General features: G+C 36.1%; 2 protein-coding genes across 2 annotated transcripts in view; both read right to left on the bottom strand.

The window, feature by feature from the left end:
* LOC139705838 (titin homolog) overlaps window positions 1–10,322 on the bottom strand; it is a 128,834-nt gene extending 118,512 nt beyond the window's left edge. The window contains exons 1-8 of the mRNA XM_071612740.1: window positions 10,290–10,322; window positions 10,029–10,083; window positions 9,780–9,934; window positions 9,138–9,275; window positions 8,257–8,352; window positions 6,176–6,269; window positions 3,153–3,226; window positions 1,070–1,160 (exon numbers count right to left, since the gene is read on the bottom strand). Coding sequence (XP_071468841.1) covers window positions 1,070–1,160; window positions 3,153–3,226; window positions 6,176–6,269; window positions 8,257–8,352; window positions 9,138–9,275; window positions 9,780–9,934; window positions 10,029–10,083; window positions 10,290–10,322 — 736 coding nt within the window. The remainder of the gene's footprint in view (window positions 1–1,069; window positions 1,161–3,152; window positions 3,227–6,175; window positions 6,270–8,256; window positions 8,353–9,137; window positions 9,276–9,779; window positions 9,935–10,028; window positions 10,084–10,289) is intronic.
* A 1,453-nt stretch (window positions 10,323–11,775) lies between these two features.
* On the bottom strand, window positions 11,776–13,312 carry LOC139705733 (dehydrodolichyl diphosphate synthase complex subunit NUS1-like). Its single transcript, XM_071611932.1, is given in 2 exon segments — window positions 11,776–13,023; window positions 13,026–13,312. Coding segments are annotated over 2 exon segments (879 nt in total). The 5' UTR covers window positions 13,291–13,312; the 3' UTR covers window positions 11,776–12,409.
* Window positions 13,313–13,552: the final 240 nt, after the last annotated feature.

Here is a 13,552-nt window from a genome sequence, read left to right as displayed (position 1 = left end):
CTTAGAAATATAATTTCTACACCTTTGTGACTTGAGTCCTTCCCATTTACCAAGGGACATACTCAAAATGAAAGCAAGATTTATGGTTGCACTTTTTTCTGGATTTATAATAATATATGTCATCCAATGTTTTTTTATTTAGTTTTCCTTAAGGGAAATCCTTTCCCTCACTGAAAACTAGGTCTTCTTCAGACCTGGATTAATGGAATCACCTTAGAATGTAATAGAAATGTAGAAGCAAAGACCTTCAGAGTCAGAATGAGTCTTTGAACATTATCCCCAACAGACAATACATTAAATTGAGAGCTCCAGTGTGAAGTTACTAGGCTTCCAATTCCTCTATCTTAACTTGAATGTAGCTAGCTCTGGATTCCTCCTTATAATATTCCCCTAAATGAAAGTTTACAAGAAGCCATAACTTTCCAAAATAAGTTTTAGAAATCTGTGAATATAGGGATCAATCCATAACCATTCTTACATTTTCTACTTCCCCATTTGCTGTTTCTGCCCTATATATATTTTTTTAATCCTAGGCAGTAGCAGTGTGTTGCATGTCATTTAATTGTATTTGTGGTAAACCAGTCAAATTTTCTGATTGCTCCTTCAAGACTCAATTCCTTTCCAATTGAGTCTAAGTTAGGAAGATTGGGAAAATTTTCCCCTACCAATCATTCAACTTTGGGAAAGAAAATTCACAAATTCTTCCCATGGTTTTAAATCCCTGCTCTTTTTTTTCTTCTCATATGTGACATAAATTTCTATTTCTCCACTGAGTATATCTGCTTCTTTTTTCCTTCACTGTCTTCCTGAATTTTCTACCTTTCTCAGTCTTTATCCCCATTTTTTTCCTCTGCTTTTCCTATTTCTACATTTTCTGTGATAAATATGTGTATATAAATGCAACTGCTAATTCAGCTCCTAATTTATACTGTGGCTTAAACCTGATAAGATACCTAGATTACATTTCTTTTTCCTTACTTCCTACTTAATAGATATGTTACTTGAATAGATATGCATATTTTAGATCAGAATTCCATCCAAATATTTTTGTATACTACATAGTTCTTACCTTCTCCATATCCATCTACTCTCTTTTCTCTTTGATAGGCCTTGCCAGATATATGAGAAACTCCCACAGTTAGATGATGCTCAGAGACCCTCTGTTAAGATTATGTCAAAAATTAGTTGCATAGAAATATCATCACCACTCTCTTTAGAAGTCACCTAAATTTCTAATTTTATAATTATGGGAATTAAATATAATACAAATACATTTTGAAAAGTGAAATGTTCCATAGAGGAACACAAAGTATGCTTTACAGATTCAGCTTTTTTTTTCATCTGGATACTCATGGGGTAAAACCAGGATGAAAACATAGTAAATGTATTCACTGACAACATACTAAAAGATGTGCATATATCCCTAAGCAACTGACCTCAGTATAAATACTCAACATTTTATTCCCCACCAAACATAGGAACACAGTAGAAAACTTATTTAGAACTCTTTTTAGAAATGTCTTTGATATTATACAGCTCTAAACATTTGCAACACTGGGTTGGCATGCTTCTTAGTGTTAAAGTATGATACTTGGTGTGATAAGATAGTCTGAATTATGTCACATAGAGTAGAAATGAAACACTGTTGTACTTCCTTCATATTGGTCTTTGAATTTTCCAAAACCTAACTTTCAGAAAAATATTTCCTGAGTTGAAATCTAGTTCAATAAAATGAGAAAGTAAGAATGAAAATATGTTGATATTTTACTTTGACATAGTATACCCACTTTGGCTAAAGTATGCAATACTTTTCATTGAAGAAAAACTAAAAAGTCTTCCAATGGAAAATGGTGGCAGCATGGATACATACAGTGTTTACTGACTGTTTCCATATATATGGAATCAGATTGACTGGTATGGGTGAATGCATGATGAAAAAGAGGGGCTGTGGGACTCAGTAGAGAGTCAGTACAGAGAGCCTGTTACCAGATAAAACCCAGAAGTATTGGCTTTCAGAATAAGAAAATAATTCATAGAAGAAAAAGTCTACAGCTGTGCCAGGGAAAACTTGATGAGTGAAAGATAAGAAAATCTCTAGTGGACTCAGGAGAATTTCACCAAACCAATTAGTAAGTGGAAAAAAAGAAGTGGACCATGAACTTGCATGTTGGTCAAGTTCAGTGGGGATTTGACACTAAGACCTAACCATTGCCCAGGCACATTACACAGAGAAAGCTATACAACAAAAGGACCCACACATAAAAGTGGAAGAGAAATCCATCTAAATGCATGCAAAACTTCAGCCTATTAACAGACTACATGAGAAAACAAGGTAATAAGACGTCTCCAAAATTTCATAATTCCCTGATGCATCCAAGGACTCTTTTTTATTTTTCTTTTTTTAATATTTATTTTTTTTTAGTTTTTGCAGACACAACATTTTTGTTTGTATGTGGTGCTAAGGATCGAACCCGGGCCGCAAGCATGCCAGGTGAGCACGCTACCGCTTGAGCCACATCCCCAACCCAAGAACTCTTTTTTTGTAACATCCACTAAAGTGTTAGGATAAAATGCTTAGTGATATTTATTAATATCCTACATGAAAAGAAAATGAACTGGAAAATTACTGTTTGTACATAAAGGTCCCTTTCTAGAAGGTTTCTATTTGATCAAAAGGCCTATTGTCTGCCTCAACATAGACAATGATTTCAAGGGATAATGGAAGCTTTAACCTTAGCATTAATGACTGGTAATGTGAAATTAAAATTTTGAGCTATTGGGAATAACTGTTCTTTAATATTAATTATATCAGTGGCAATCACAGTTACATATGTTCATAATTTCAACTAGTTATTCATAAGTCTCATAGTTAATGTTTTCATCATGTAATAAGGTTATATAATAAAAACACAAACAATATTCAGAAAAAGTTGACTCAATTACTAGGATAAAATTTATTTATAGGTTGCCATGACTTCCAATGTTATTTTCAGATTCATGACCAATTAGATTGTACTAGACCTAAATATTAATTTATGATGTTTAAATTTCCAAAGAGTTTTCCAAAAGGTAATTTCATTTGACCTAATTTACATTCTGAATGTAAGAAAAACAGGATGAAACCAAGAATTCAAATTCACATGTTTACATACCTGTGGCTGATTATTTTCAGTGACAAAAAGGCTTTCTTCCTCTTCCTCTGATGTTACATCTAATAGTATATCTTCTGAAAAATGGACAGGTTTACTTAAGTTACTAAGGACTCCTAGAAAGTCTGACAGTCTATCAAATTAAAAATTAATAATAAGTTTTATTTTAGATGATCATTTATTTTTTAAACTACTTTTGTGTGTGTGTGTGTGTGTGTTCATATCTTGTAGTTTTATTCAGGGTGTTTTACCACCTTGGCAATCACTCTATCAATGGGTGGTATAGCCAAACCTATTGTACTTGGAGATAGGGTCACTCTAAAGTGTTCAGGGTGTCCTGAATCATGCCATTCACCCAACTCAGCCTCCTAAGAAGCTGTATTTAGGGGAAACAAACTGTATCCAGCAAATATTTACCACTTTTTGGAATGCTTTTACTAAACCAAAACTTCAAAACTCATCCGGGAAAAACTAGATGTCAACAGGTTTAATGCATAAAAATAACTCAAAGAATTATCAACTCCAGATAAATTAAAAGTTCCCAGAAATACTTAAAAAAAACAGCAAAATATCAAAATTCACAGTTTGCTATTTTCTCCTCATAATAATAACTTTTCAACAACCACTCTTCATCAATATTGTTTTCTTAATGACTGATACTTTTCACACCTTTGTCAATGAATACCTTTATATCTAAAATGTTTTTTTTCCACTATTCTGACAAATTGGATTTTCTTCTTTTAGAAGTTAATCTATTTGTTCAGTCCTTTAGGACTATGGATATTCTTCCTGGTACAAAGTGTTTTCCCCTGCCTTGGGGCTACCTTAGTAATCCAACAACTATTCTACTTAGGACATACAAATTGACCTGTGAAATTACCTATATAAATCTAATCCATTTGTTCCTAGATTGTTGGGGATGTTTTTTATATCACTTTGGTGTCAACAGTCTTATCTATTTGAACTCATAACTAATAAGTTCTTGGTAAGAGGTAGTGGGAGAAAAAGGTGGCTTTTCTGGAGGTTGGGTTTAGGAGAAAAAGGTGGCTTTTCTGGAGGTTGGGTTGAAGAGAGACTTAAGGAGTGAGATTATCAACCAGAGGCAGGAAATGGTAAGAATACAGAAGGTTTAAATGGGTCAGTATTTCTATGACCTAATGGGGATGGGTGAGGAGTAATGACAGAGGACAGCACAGGCAGGGGAAGGGATAAAGAAACACAGTTGGGCAGAATTTTTATCATAGTAGATTCCCAAGAAATTTAGGATGGTTGGACATCCACATTCTAAAGAAGGCCGATGGTCATATATATCTAACTAGACCAATCTCAATGCTGTGGGCAGGTAGACATGAAGGGCCTGTGCATGAATATAGATGATTTCAAGGGATAATGGAAGCTTTAACCTTAGCGTTAATGACTGGTAATGTGAAGTTAAATTAATGAGAAGGCAACAGTGTAGTGTGAAGTTCATGCAGGCAAGAATGGAGGGAATGTTTCCAAAAATACAGACAATAGAAAAGTTTCGATATCCTATGTAGAAAGAAGTTTAATAAAATGAACAAAATTTAAAAAGCTGGGGCAGCTGAAATGCATCCTCTCAGTTTCCTTTTCATTACAGTCAAAGTTACCTAGCTTATTTCCCCTTCCCTTTAGATTTTCAAAAAGAATTTTCTAGAGTTTGGTCTTGAGTCATTTCCTTTTACATTCGTGGTTTGGATTATTCTTACTACTATTTCTTCCCCATACAGCAACTGTATGTTAAAATATAAATATCGAGAGATTTAACCCAGCAGTGCTATATGACTAAGCCTCATCCTTAGCACTATTTATTTATTTATTTATTTATTTTTGAGACAAGTTCTTGCTAAATTGCTATGGCTTCACTAATTTCCTGAAGCTGGCCTTCAACTTGCAATCCTCCTGCATCATCTTCTGGATTCATTGGTATTATAGGTGTGTCACCATACTTGGATGGAAATATAATTGTTATACCTTCCTCTTTTTTTCCTTTTCCTTTGCCCAGAGACATGCTGGGAATTATAACTACATTTATGCTTTCACTGTATCTTGTTATATCTGAACTAACATGCAATGGCTCTTCATTTTAGACTTCCTAAAGTGTACATCATTCCCTTGCAACTCAGAATTTGGTGTGTGGGTAAAGAGCATTGGAACCATCTTTAAATATTTTAGAAATGTAAGCAAAGACCTGTTGAGTGAGAATGTGCATTTTGAATATGGTCCCCAACATATGATTTGCTAGAATTTGAGCATTCTTGGGTATAATTCATCTTCTACCAATTCCTCTAACTTAACTTGCCTCTTTAAAATCCTCCTATTTTGTTCCCAAATTGTAGGCATATTAGCATTCATAATCTTTCCAATGAACATCTTATCAGGTTATACTTTGCTGATCATTTCATGATATATCCTACCCTTTTTATTTCCAGATTATGTTATTCTTTACCATAATTACTTTCCTAGGAAGTAATTATGGTATACCTTTACTTATGGCAAACCAAATGTAGCTCTTAATGATCTGGCATTCATTCCTTCATTACTTTCCAATATTGATTAAGAAAACAGCTGTTGGAAAATTTTACTGTATCTCTCAAAACAGTTTTGGTGCTAAAAACTCACAAATTTTTCTAATGCTCTGCTCTTCTACTTTCTAATGTTTAATCTGAATTTTCCTCCTTTCACAATGTGCACTTCTTTTTCTTTTCTTTTTTTGTTGTCTGTCATCTTTAACATTCTTATTCTTCATTCTCTCTTCTCCCCACCCCTTATTTATTTCCAAACTTTCCTCTGATCTACACATGTCTTGAAATGGAATTCAACTCCACTAGAGACACTTTATATTTACTCTGTTGCTGAAACTTAATAAGATATACTACGTATTACCATTTCACTTTTTTTCTTACTACATACTTATTAGGTTCATTTCTTCAACTAATTGAATCTATTAGTGTCCATGTTTTAAATGAAGATCATACCCAATGTTATTTTAGAGTACATGGTCTTACCTTCTATATGTCTAGTTATACCCCATTCCGCTCCTTGATATGCATCACCAGATAAAAGACCAGTGTATTTCTGAGGAGGACTCAGAGACATATCCTGGCAAAAAGAATATAAATAATGAGTTGCCTAAAGATTTGCTAATCACTAAGGTGAGACCCAATTTCCCAGGTTGAAATAAATTAGATTTAATAAATAGAGAATTACACATTGAAAACTGACACATTTTATACCATAAGCTCATATATTCTCTGCAAATAGGGAAAATTTTACCTTCCTTTGGCTACTGAGCTTATAAACCAGAATAGAAGGACCACAGGGAATATTATACATATATATATATATATATATATATATATATATATATATATATATATAGAGAGAGAGAGAGAGAGAGAGAGAGATAGATAGATAGATATATAGATAGATAGATAGATAGATATCTTTAAGAAAAGAGATCTATATTTCTTTTGGAAACTTTTATTGAATGGAAAACTAGCTTTATAATATGATGAAGTTGTAAGAAAAAAAGTTTCTTTATTTTACCTTAATATGAGAGCACACAATAAATAGAATCTCCATTTAAGAAAAAACTACAAAAAGGTATACCATGGAAGAAAAATGGTGGTTTAAAATCATAGTATGCTTAGTGACTATGCCCTGAATTTGAGTCAAATAAACTAGTGTATGTCTTTGCAATGAGATAGAGGGCTGTAGGAAAAAAAAAAACTGGAGTGCAAATGCAGGGCCAATGAAGTACATAAATATTATATTTTAAAAATAAATAATAATAATAATAATAGAATAATAAAATAAGAAATAGATTGCAGCAATGTTAGGTGAAAACTGGCTGGTTCAATGAGGGGAAGCTCCCCACATGTGAGCCAAGACTCTCTGCAATTTCAAGAAAATCATGTTCATCTAAATTCCAATAAACAGTTTCCACAAAGGAGGAAGTTTGTTTATTCCTGAGATGTCAAGGGAGGATACGTGTACTACAGATTTTCCCCAGAAATATCAAAGTGCTTGTCCAGGAATCTTTTCCACTCAGTGTCCTTTTCCTCTGCTTTCTTCACAGGAGATCAGAAAACCCAGTCTTTACTTTCTTTTATTTATAATACCCCACTATGATATGATTTCACTAGTTCAGGAGGCACCCACAACAAGAATCAGACTATGTCTAAAAGAGAAACTGAGACAAAGCTCTGTTGGAACCTCTGGGATGCTGTAGTCATTCATAGTCACATGGTCTATACAAGGTTTAGAAGCTGAGGTGAATTTCATTTAAATGTTGCTGTAGGAAATCTGATAGGTTGGTTCTAGTAGAAAAGTTGCTGCTAGACTCTCCACAGAGTTGAGCTGATCTTTCATGTCTGACCACCTTACTGTGCTCAGAGGCATTTGAAGGAATAAACCTTACTTCTTCCCCTGAAACAATATTAGTCACTTCCTATGTAATTCAAGTATAGCACTGAGGGGGCACCCCATTTAGAAAGATTCCATTGTTGTGACTCTCTGTAAGAGAATCATCTTCATGGTGTATACCTCTAAGACATAGTGACCACCTCTCTATACTGGAATTGTGGATTTCCACCCTACTTGCCCAGGATCAGAGCATAGATTGACAGGGATGTGCTGAAAACTCTGGTCAACAAGGAATGTGGTCTGCTGCTTGGCAAGTCTGTAAAATGATGGACAGTGGGGATAATTCTGTTTTTAAATTGGTGTTTTGAGATTAGGGACAGGAACAGAGTTATGTTGTGGGTGGTTTTGTGAGGTAGAAGATTCAGGGAGGGCTGGGAAGAGTTTCATGGAGAACTTGTTGTCTAGATTTTCACAAACCAAACATGGATCCTGAAATCAGTCCACCTCTACAATGCTTAGAGATGGAGCAAGCCCCACAGGGGCCTAGAATCTTGAATATCCCTGAACTCACTGACAGTCAAACTCTAGAATTGGGAGTCTTCAGTGCAAACTGGCCCATAGGCTGCTTGTGTGACAATTTTGTTGACAGTTTCTATTATGACTACACTTCTATGGTTATATATATTATTTATATATAATATATATATAGTTTGTGATTCACCTCTTGTTCTGGAAAGGGTTCCATAACACTCCCTGGTAGGCAAGGATGAAAGGATTTCACATTAATGTCTCCAAAAAAAATTCTGGCCTGTTTGGGCTAGAATTGAGAAAAAAACAGCATAAATATAGTTGCTCCACAGAAACCTCCCCAAACTGGTGTATTATACAACTAGAAGTTGTGGAAACAAGTGTCTACATTTTAGTTACATCAGAATGAAGAAATTATATACTTTTCTTGTATTTTTGTGGTTTTTATAGTTTTTATCTTTCCAATTCATATGATCTTTTACTGTTTTATTAGTTTTCTTTGCACTTGCTTTGTTGTCTCTCATCTGTATCTTCTTAATTTTTATTTTGTGATTTTTGTCTTCATTCTCCTTCCTTTGCCCCTCCACCACTTTTTTTTTGTTTGTTTTGGCACCAGGGATTGAACTCAGGGTATTCATCCACGGAGCCACATCCCCAATCATTTTATATTTTAATTAGAAATAGAGCCTCAAGGATTGCTTAGCCCCTCACTAAGTTGCTGAGGTTGGCTTTATACTCATGATCCTTCTGCCTTAGCCTCCTAAGATGCTAGAATTACAGGCATGCACCAGTATTCTCAGTCCATTTTTTGCCTATATATTTTAATATTAATTTTGGAATCACTAGTGCCTATTTTTTGTACATTGTACATTATCACATATCACTTCTTATCAGTTATTAAAGTTAGAAATCATTTTAAATAAGGTTTTTTACAAGTTAACATGTGATTTGCTTCCAGCAGATGCACACTCACTCAGACCTCGGTGATCAGGTTGAGAACCAAGGCAGGCTTTCCTGGTGTGGAGCAGAAGACTGGTTGAGGAAGGGGTTGTAGGGAGGATCTGTGGCTCTCACCAAGGTCCAGAAGAGGCAGTAGAGTTTGAGAGTGGTGAGGATCACACAAAGGCTCAGGAATGATGACAAGTGATGGGATGTCAGGTCCTCAGAAGGCTCTCCAGCTCCAGTGCATCCTTGTTTCAGCTGGCTGAATCCCTGTTCATTTGCTCTATCATTTATACTAAATTTGGGGGCTTTTGACCCCCCTTTTTAATCCTTATGAGCTATCACTGGATTTCTCAGTGACATTATTTATCCTGGGATCAGAAACATCTGGTCTGGTGGTCTCCACCCTGATCTTCTGGCCTTTCCCTCTTATCAGGCGAGGACAGCCTGCCAGAGGCTTCACTCTCTTTTATCACGGTGAGGGGAAGTAAATTGTTTGAGGCCATTCTGGAGGGATCTGTGGATGTGCCTGGTGAAACTGCAGGTCTTTTAAAATGAAGTTAAAATGGAGTTGCTTAGGCTCAGGCCTAAGGCCATCCTGACGATTAGTCCCACCACATTCTATAATTGTTAATGGTATAGTTAAAACTGTTGCTATCCTTGTTATTAGGACTCTATGGCCTTATATTTATTTCTAGGTTGTTTGGTATCATTATGTGTATATGAGAGATGATATGCAAAAACAATAAGAAAATAATTTTTTAAAAATCTTACCTTTGAGCCAACTGAGGAAGAAAAAATATTGTGATAGTTCTTTATATTGATTTCCTCCACAGGAGTGGTTTCAATCACATATTTCTTTTTAATATCCACATCACAGTTTCCAGGTAATGTTTCAAGTTTGGGTTCCTCAGTTTCATTTATTTCTTCTACAAAAATAAAAGCAAAATAGAGAGTACAGTAAAAGCTCCATAATTTTAAATCAATAATCAGCTTGCAATAGATACTGTTCAAATATTTTACCATCATTCTTCGATTCATTAGTGTGAGGTAATTCTCCATTTTCTTTGGGGATATCCTAGGAAGGAAAAAAATATTTAGGTGTAATAAGCACCAAATTTGAAAAATTAGCTTAATATTTTCCATTACTGCAGGATATAAGAGAAGGAGAATATGTTTCTGAGCCATTCCAATGTAAACTCAATTTAATCTTGCCACTTACTAAGCTATGTCTGCTCATGGGGTGAGGATGATGATAGATCTCCAAAATGTTATTCCCCTTACCTCCAAAATAATTTCACAAATACTGACATCCATTAAATTATTTTATTAATCCAAATGACCTAGGATGTAATTGGAGCCATCCGTAGTTTATAGTGCTTTTGAAAAAAAAAAAAATTTAGAAATTTAAAATAATTATGTGTGATATTTTTCATGTGTTTTTGTGACTTATATTGGCATAAATTATCTCTTGAGGGAAAATATGAGACCTAAGCTTTAAGAGTATCTTATAAATAAAACTGATAGAAATCACAAACAGTATGAGTTCTGTCCATCTTGTGTGTTAAATAGCTAAAAATGTTAATATAAATGTTGAGCCTTCCAAGATAGAGAAGAATGACAAAAACAACCTCGTGGGGGCAATAGCACTGAATGAAAACCTCACAGTTACTAAATGGAAAGATTAACCAAATAACCAAAGAATGGAGACAGAGATGACTCAAAGAACATACAATGAAGAGAAGTTTTCTTCAAGAGAATATTGAGTCTTGGATTAAATAATTTTAAAAAAATAAACAAGGAGTGTGAAACAAATGTTCATCTTAAGTCCAAATCTGTGCTCATAATGAGAGGATGCTTGAAGAATATTCTGGTTCCTACTTTCATATTTATGAAATTTCCCTGACTAGTTTGCTTCTTCTTTTTTTTTTTTTTTTAGTTTAATCATTTTTATTTCAAGTGTATTTTTAAAATCATAAATGGGGTTTTATAATCCAAAGTTGAAACATTTATTCTTCATTACTTTAGAATCTGACAAGCAATTCCAGACCATGCTTTCCAAATTCAGTCTTCTTTGCTGTTTTTCAGACTTCTGAGACCTAGTATTTACACTACTCCATTTTAAAAGTACAATTTTAGATAACTACTGTACACTTGTTGTAAGAGAGTTTTCTGAAAACAGACCATCAAATATAAAGTATGGTTTCTGTCCAAGGATCAGCAGTGAGGGGAAAATATTAAACACCTTTCAAGAAATCATTTATTCATTTAAAAAAACAGAACCAATGAGTTCTCTGTCATAAAAGAGAACATATAAAATTAATCTAAATTATTTTTGTAGACTTTGGTAATATTCTTCCCCACACACAGGTCTCAATCCTACTTAATTTTTTATGCAAAGTCACCACTGGAATTTACTGGAAAAGAAAAAAAAAATCCCAGGTGTTATTTTAAAGATGAATAGGTTACTACTAAGGAAAAGAGCTGCCCTAATAATTTCTCTCAAATGCTCATTTTAAATAAAAATAGTTACTGGAAATATTTTTTAAACCAACTTTGGATAGTATGCAGCATACTACTCATTACACAAAATAGGAAATCAAAACTTTTCTAGGAAATTTTCCATGTTTACTTTTAAGATTACAACTTATTCAACTTTTTTCCCTTTTGACTGCCTAATTCAACATTTAATTTTTTTAAATTCTGCATTTCAGTGTAGCAAGAGTTCTTTTCAAATGTTCTTCACAACACAGAACACAGACACCAGAGCAACATTCTCAAGTCACATTGTTTAACTACAATGAAGTAAGAAATGAAAGTGGACGGATATCTCAAGATAGATATTCTCTCTCCTCTGAAGAGGAGCAAGCTTTTAACAAGTGAGCAACACAGAACTCCACTCCCCTGCAACTCCCTCAAACTGAGAATACCTTGATTTAATAATATATTATTTTTAAAAATTAAAGTTTGGTCACTAGGAAAGACTGAACAAAAATTATTCCCTTCTCCCCAAACAACCCAAACAGTTCTAGTCACTCTCTCCCTCTACTCCCCACAAAAACAGGGAAGTGGTAGGGGCCCAAAGCTTTATATCTGAAATCTTGGCTCCTATAACATTGCTATATGCTCAAAGTTGTAGATCTATATATTTCATTATCCAATACTTCCCCCATTTATAAGTTTAATTCCATACACACACACATACACACACACATACACACACACACACACACACATACAGCCATACACTCACTCTCAAGTAAGACACTTTTTTGTGTTTGTTGATAAATTATGAGGAATATGAACTAGGTGTGCACAGGGTTTCATAGGTGCTTTGTAAACATCAGAGTCACTTGGGTCCTTTTCTCCAAAAGCCTGAAATCAAATTATGCAACCAGGGATCACTACTTTCCCAGACGCTGTTCACAGGCTGCATATTGACGAAGGGCAGAGAAAAAGTCCTCATAACTGATGTTTAGGTGGGAAGGCAAAGAGACAATCTCAGTCAATCTGATTTGCCAGGGAAGAAAGCCTAATGTGCTGTCCACAGGACCAAACTTCAATACTAAATCAGGATCAGGGTAACCATTTGAACTAAGTAAACTGTCTAACGTATCTACATCCAAATCTGTAGATCTCTTTTGCTGCTGGGCTACTAACTGGCAAAAGTCCTGAGCAGCTCTCACAATATCTGCTTTTCCATCTTCTGGGGACAGCACCTTCACTGCCAAATGGCAATTTAAAACTTGATCATCTTTGTCATTACTATTTGCAAACCCCGGTGAGTATTTGGAACAATCTAGGCCCAGAAGTTCCTGCTGTTGTTTTAAAATTTCATCCATCAATCTGGAATTATTTCTTTTGAAAATACCTTGGTGGTCGTAGACGCTAATGTAGGAGATCCCCACAGCCATACACCACACCACGATGCTCCCGATGTCCGAGAAGCTGGGCTCCTGCTCCTCCGCGGTGATCACCAGGCCCATATGTACAGTTAGCTTCTCCAGGGAACGGCCGCCGCGCGCCAGCGCAGCCGGTGGTGGGCGGCGGCCAGACCCTGCCCCCCGCGCGGGTGCCGGTGGTGACGGCGGTTCCTGCCTACTGCCGGGGGCTTATGGAGCGCAAAGCCGAGCGGCGCTAGGACCGTGGCGGAGGCGGCACGGTAGCAGCGCCTCCAGATCCAGTTCCAGGTGCCGAACCCAACGCGGAGCCAGGAGGTGAGCGTGCGGTGCAGGCAGAGCAGCGCGTGTAGCACCCGCCACACCAGCTCGTACAGCCCCGTCATACTCTTGTGGCGCTCGGGCGCCCACCCCTCCCTCCCACCCACACCCGCGGCGTGATGGCTTTTTATCCTCCCCTGCTGCCGTCGCGGGGCCATCACTCCGCGTCCCCCCACCCCCCGCGCCCGAACCCCTTTCCACTGCCAACACTTCACCTCGCCCCCGCCGCCATCTTCCTCCTCCCCTAGCGGCCCGCCTCCCTAGTTTGCTTCTTCTTTATGGCACTAATTCAAGATAACTCGCCTGAATTTATACATCCCAGATAGC

Source organism: Marmota flaviventris, chromosome 5 (assembly GCF_047511675.1).
Source record: "Marmota flaviventris isolate mMarFla1 chromosome 5, mMarFla1.hap1, whole genome shotgun sequence".
Taxonomy (NCBI): Eukaryota; Metazoa; Chordata; class Mammalia; order Rodentia; family Sciuridae; genus Marmota; species Marmota flaviventris.
The sequence above is the reverse complement of the archived record's forward strand: the minus strand, read 5'-3'. Positions and strand labels throughout refer to the sequence as shown.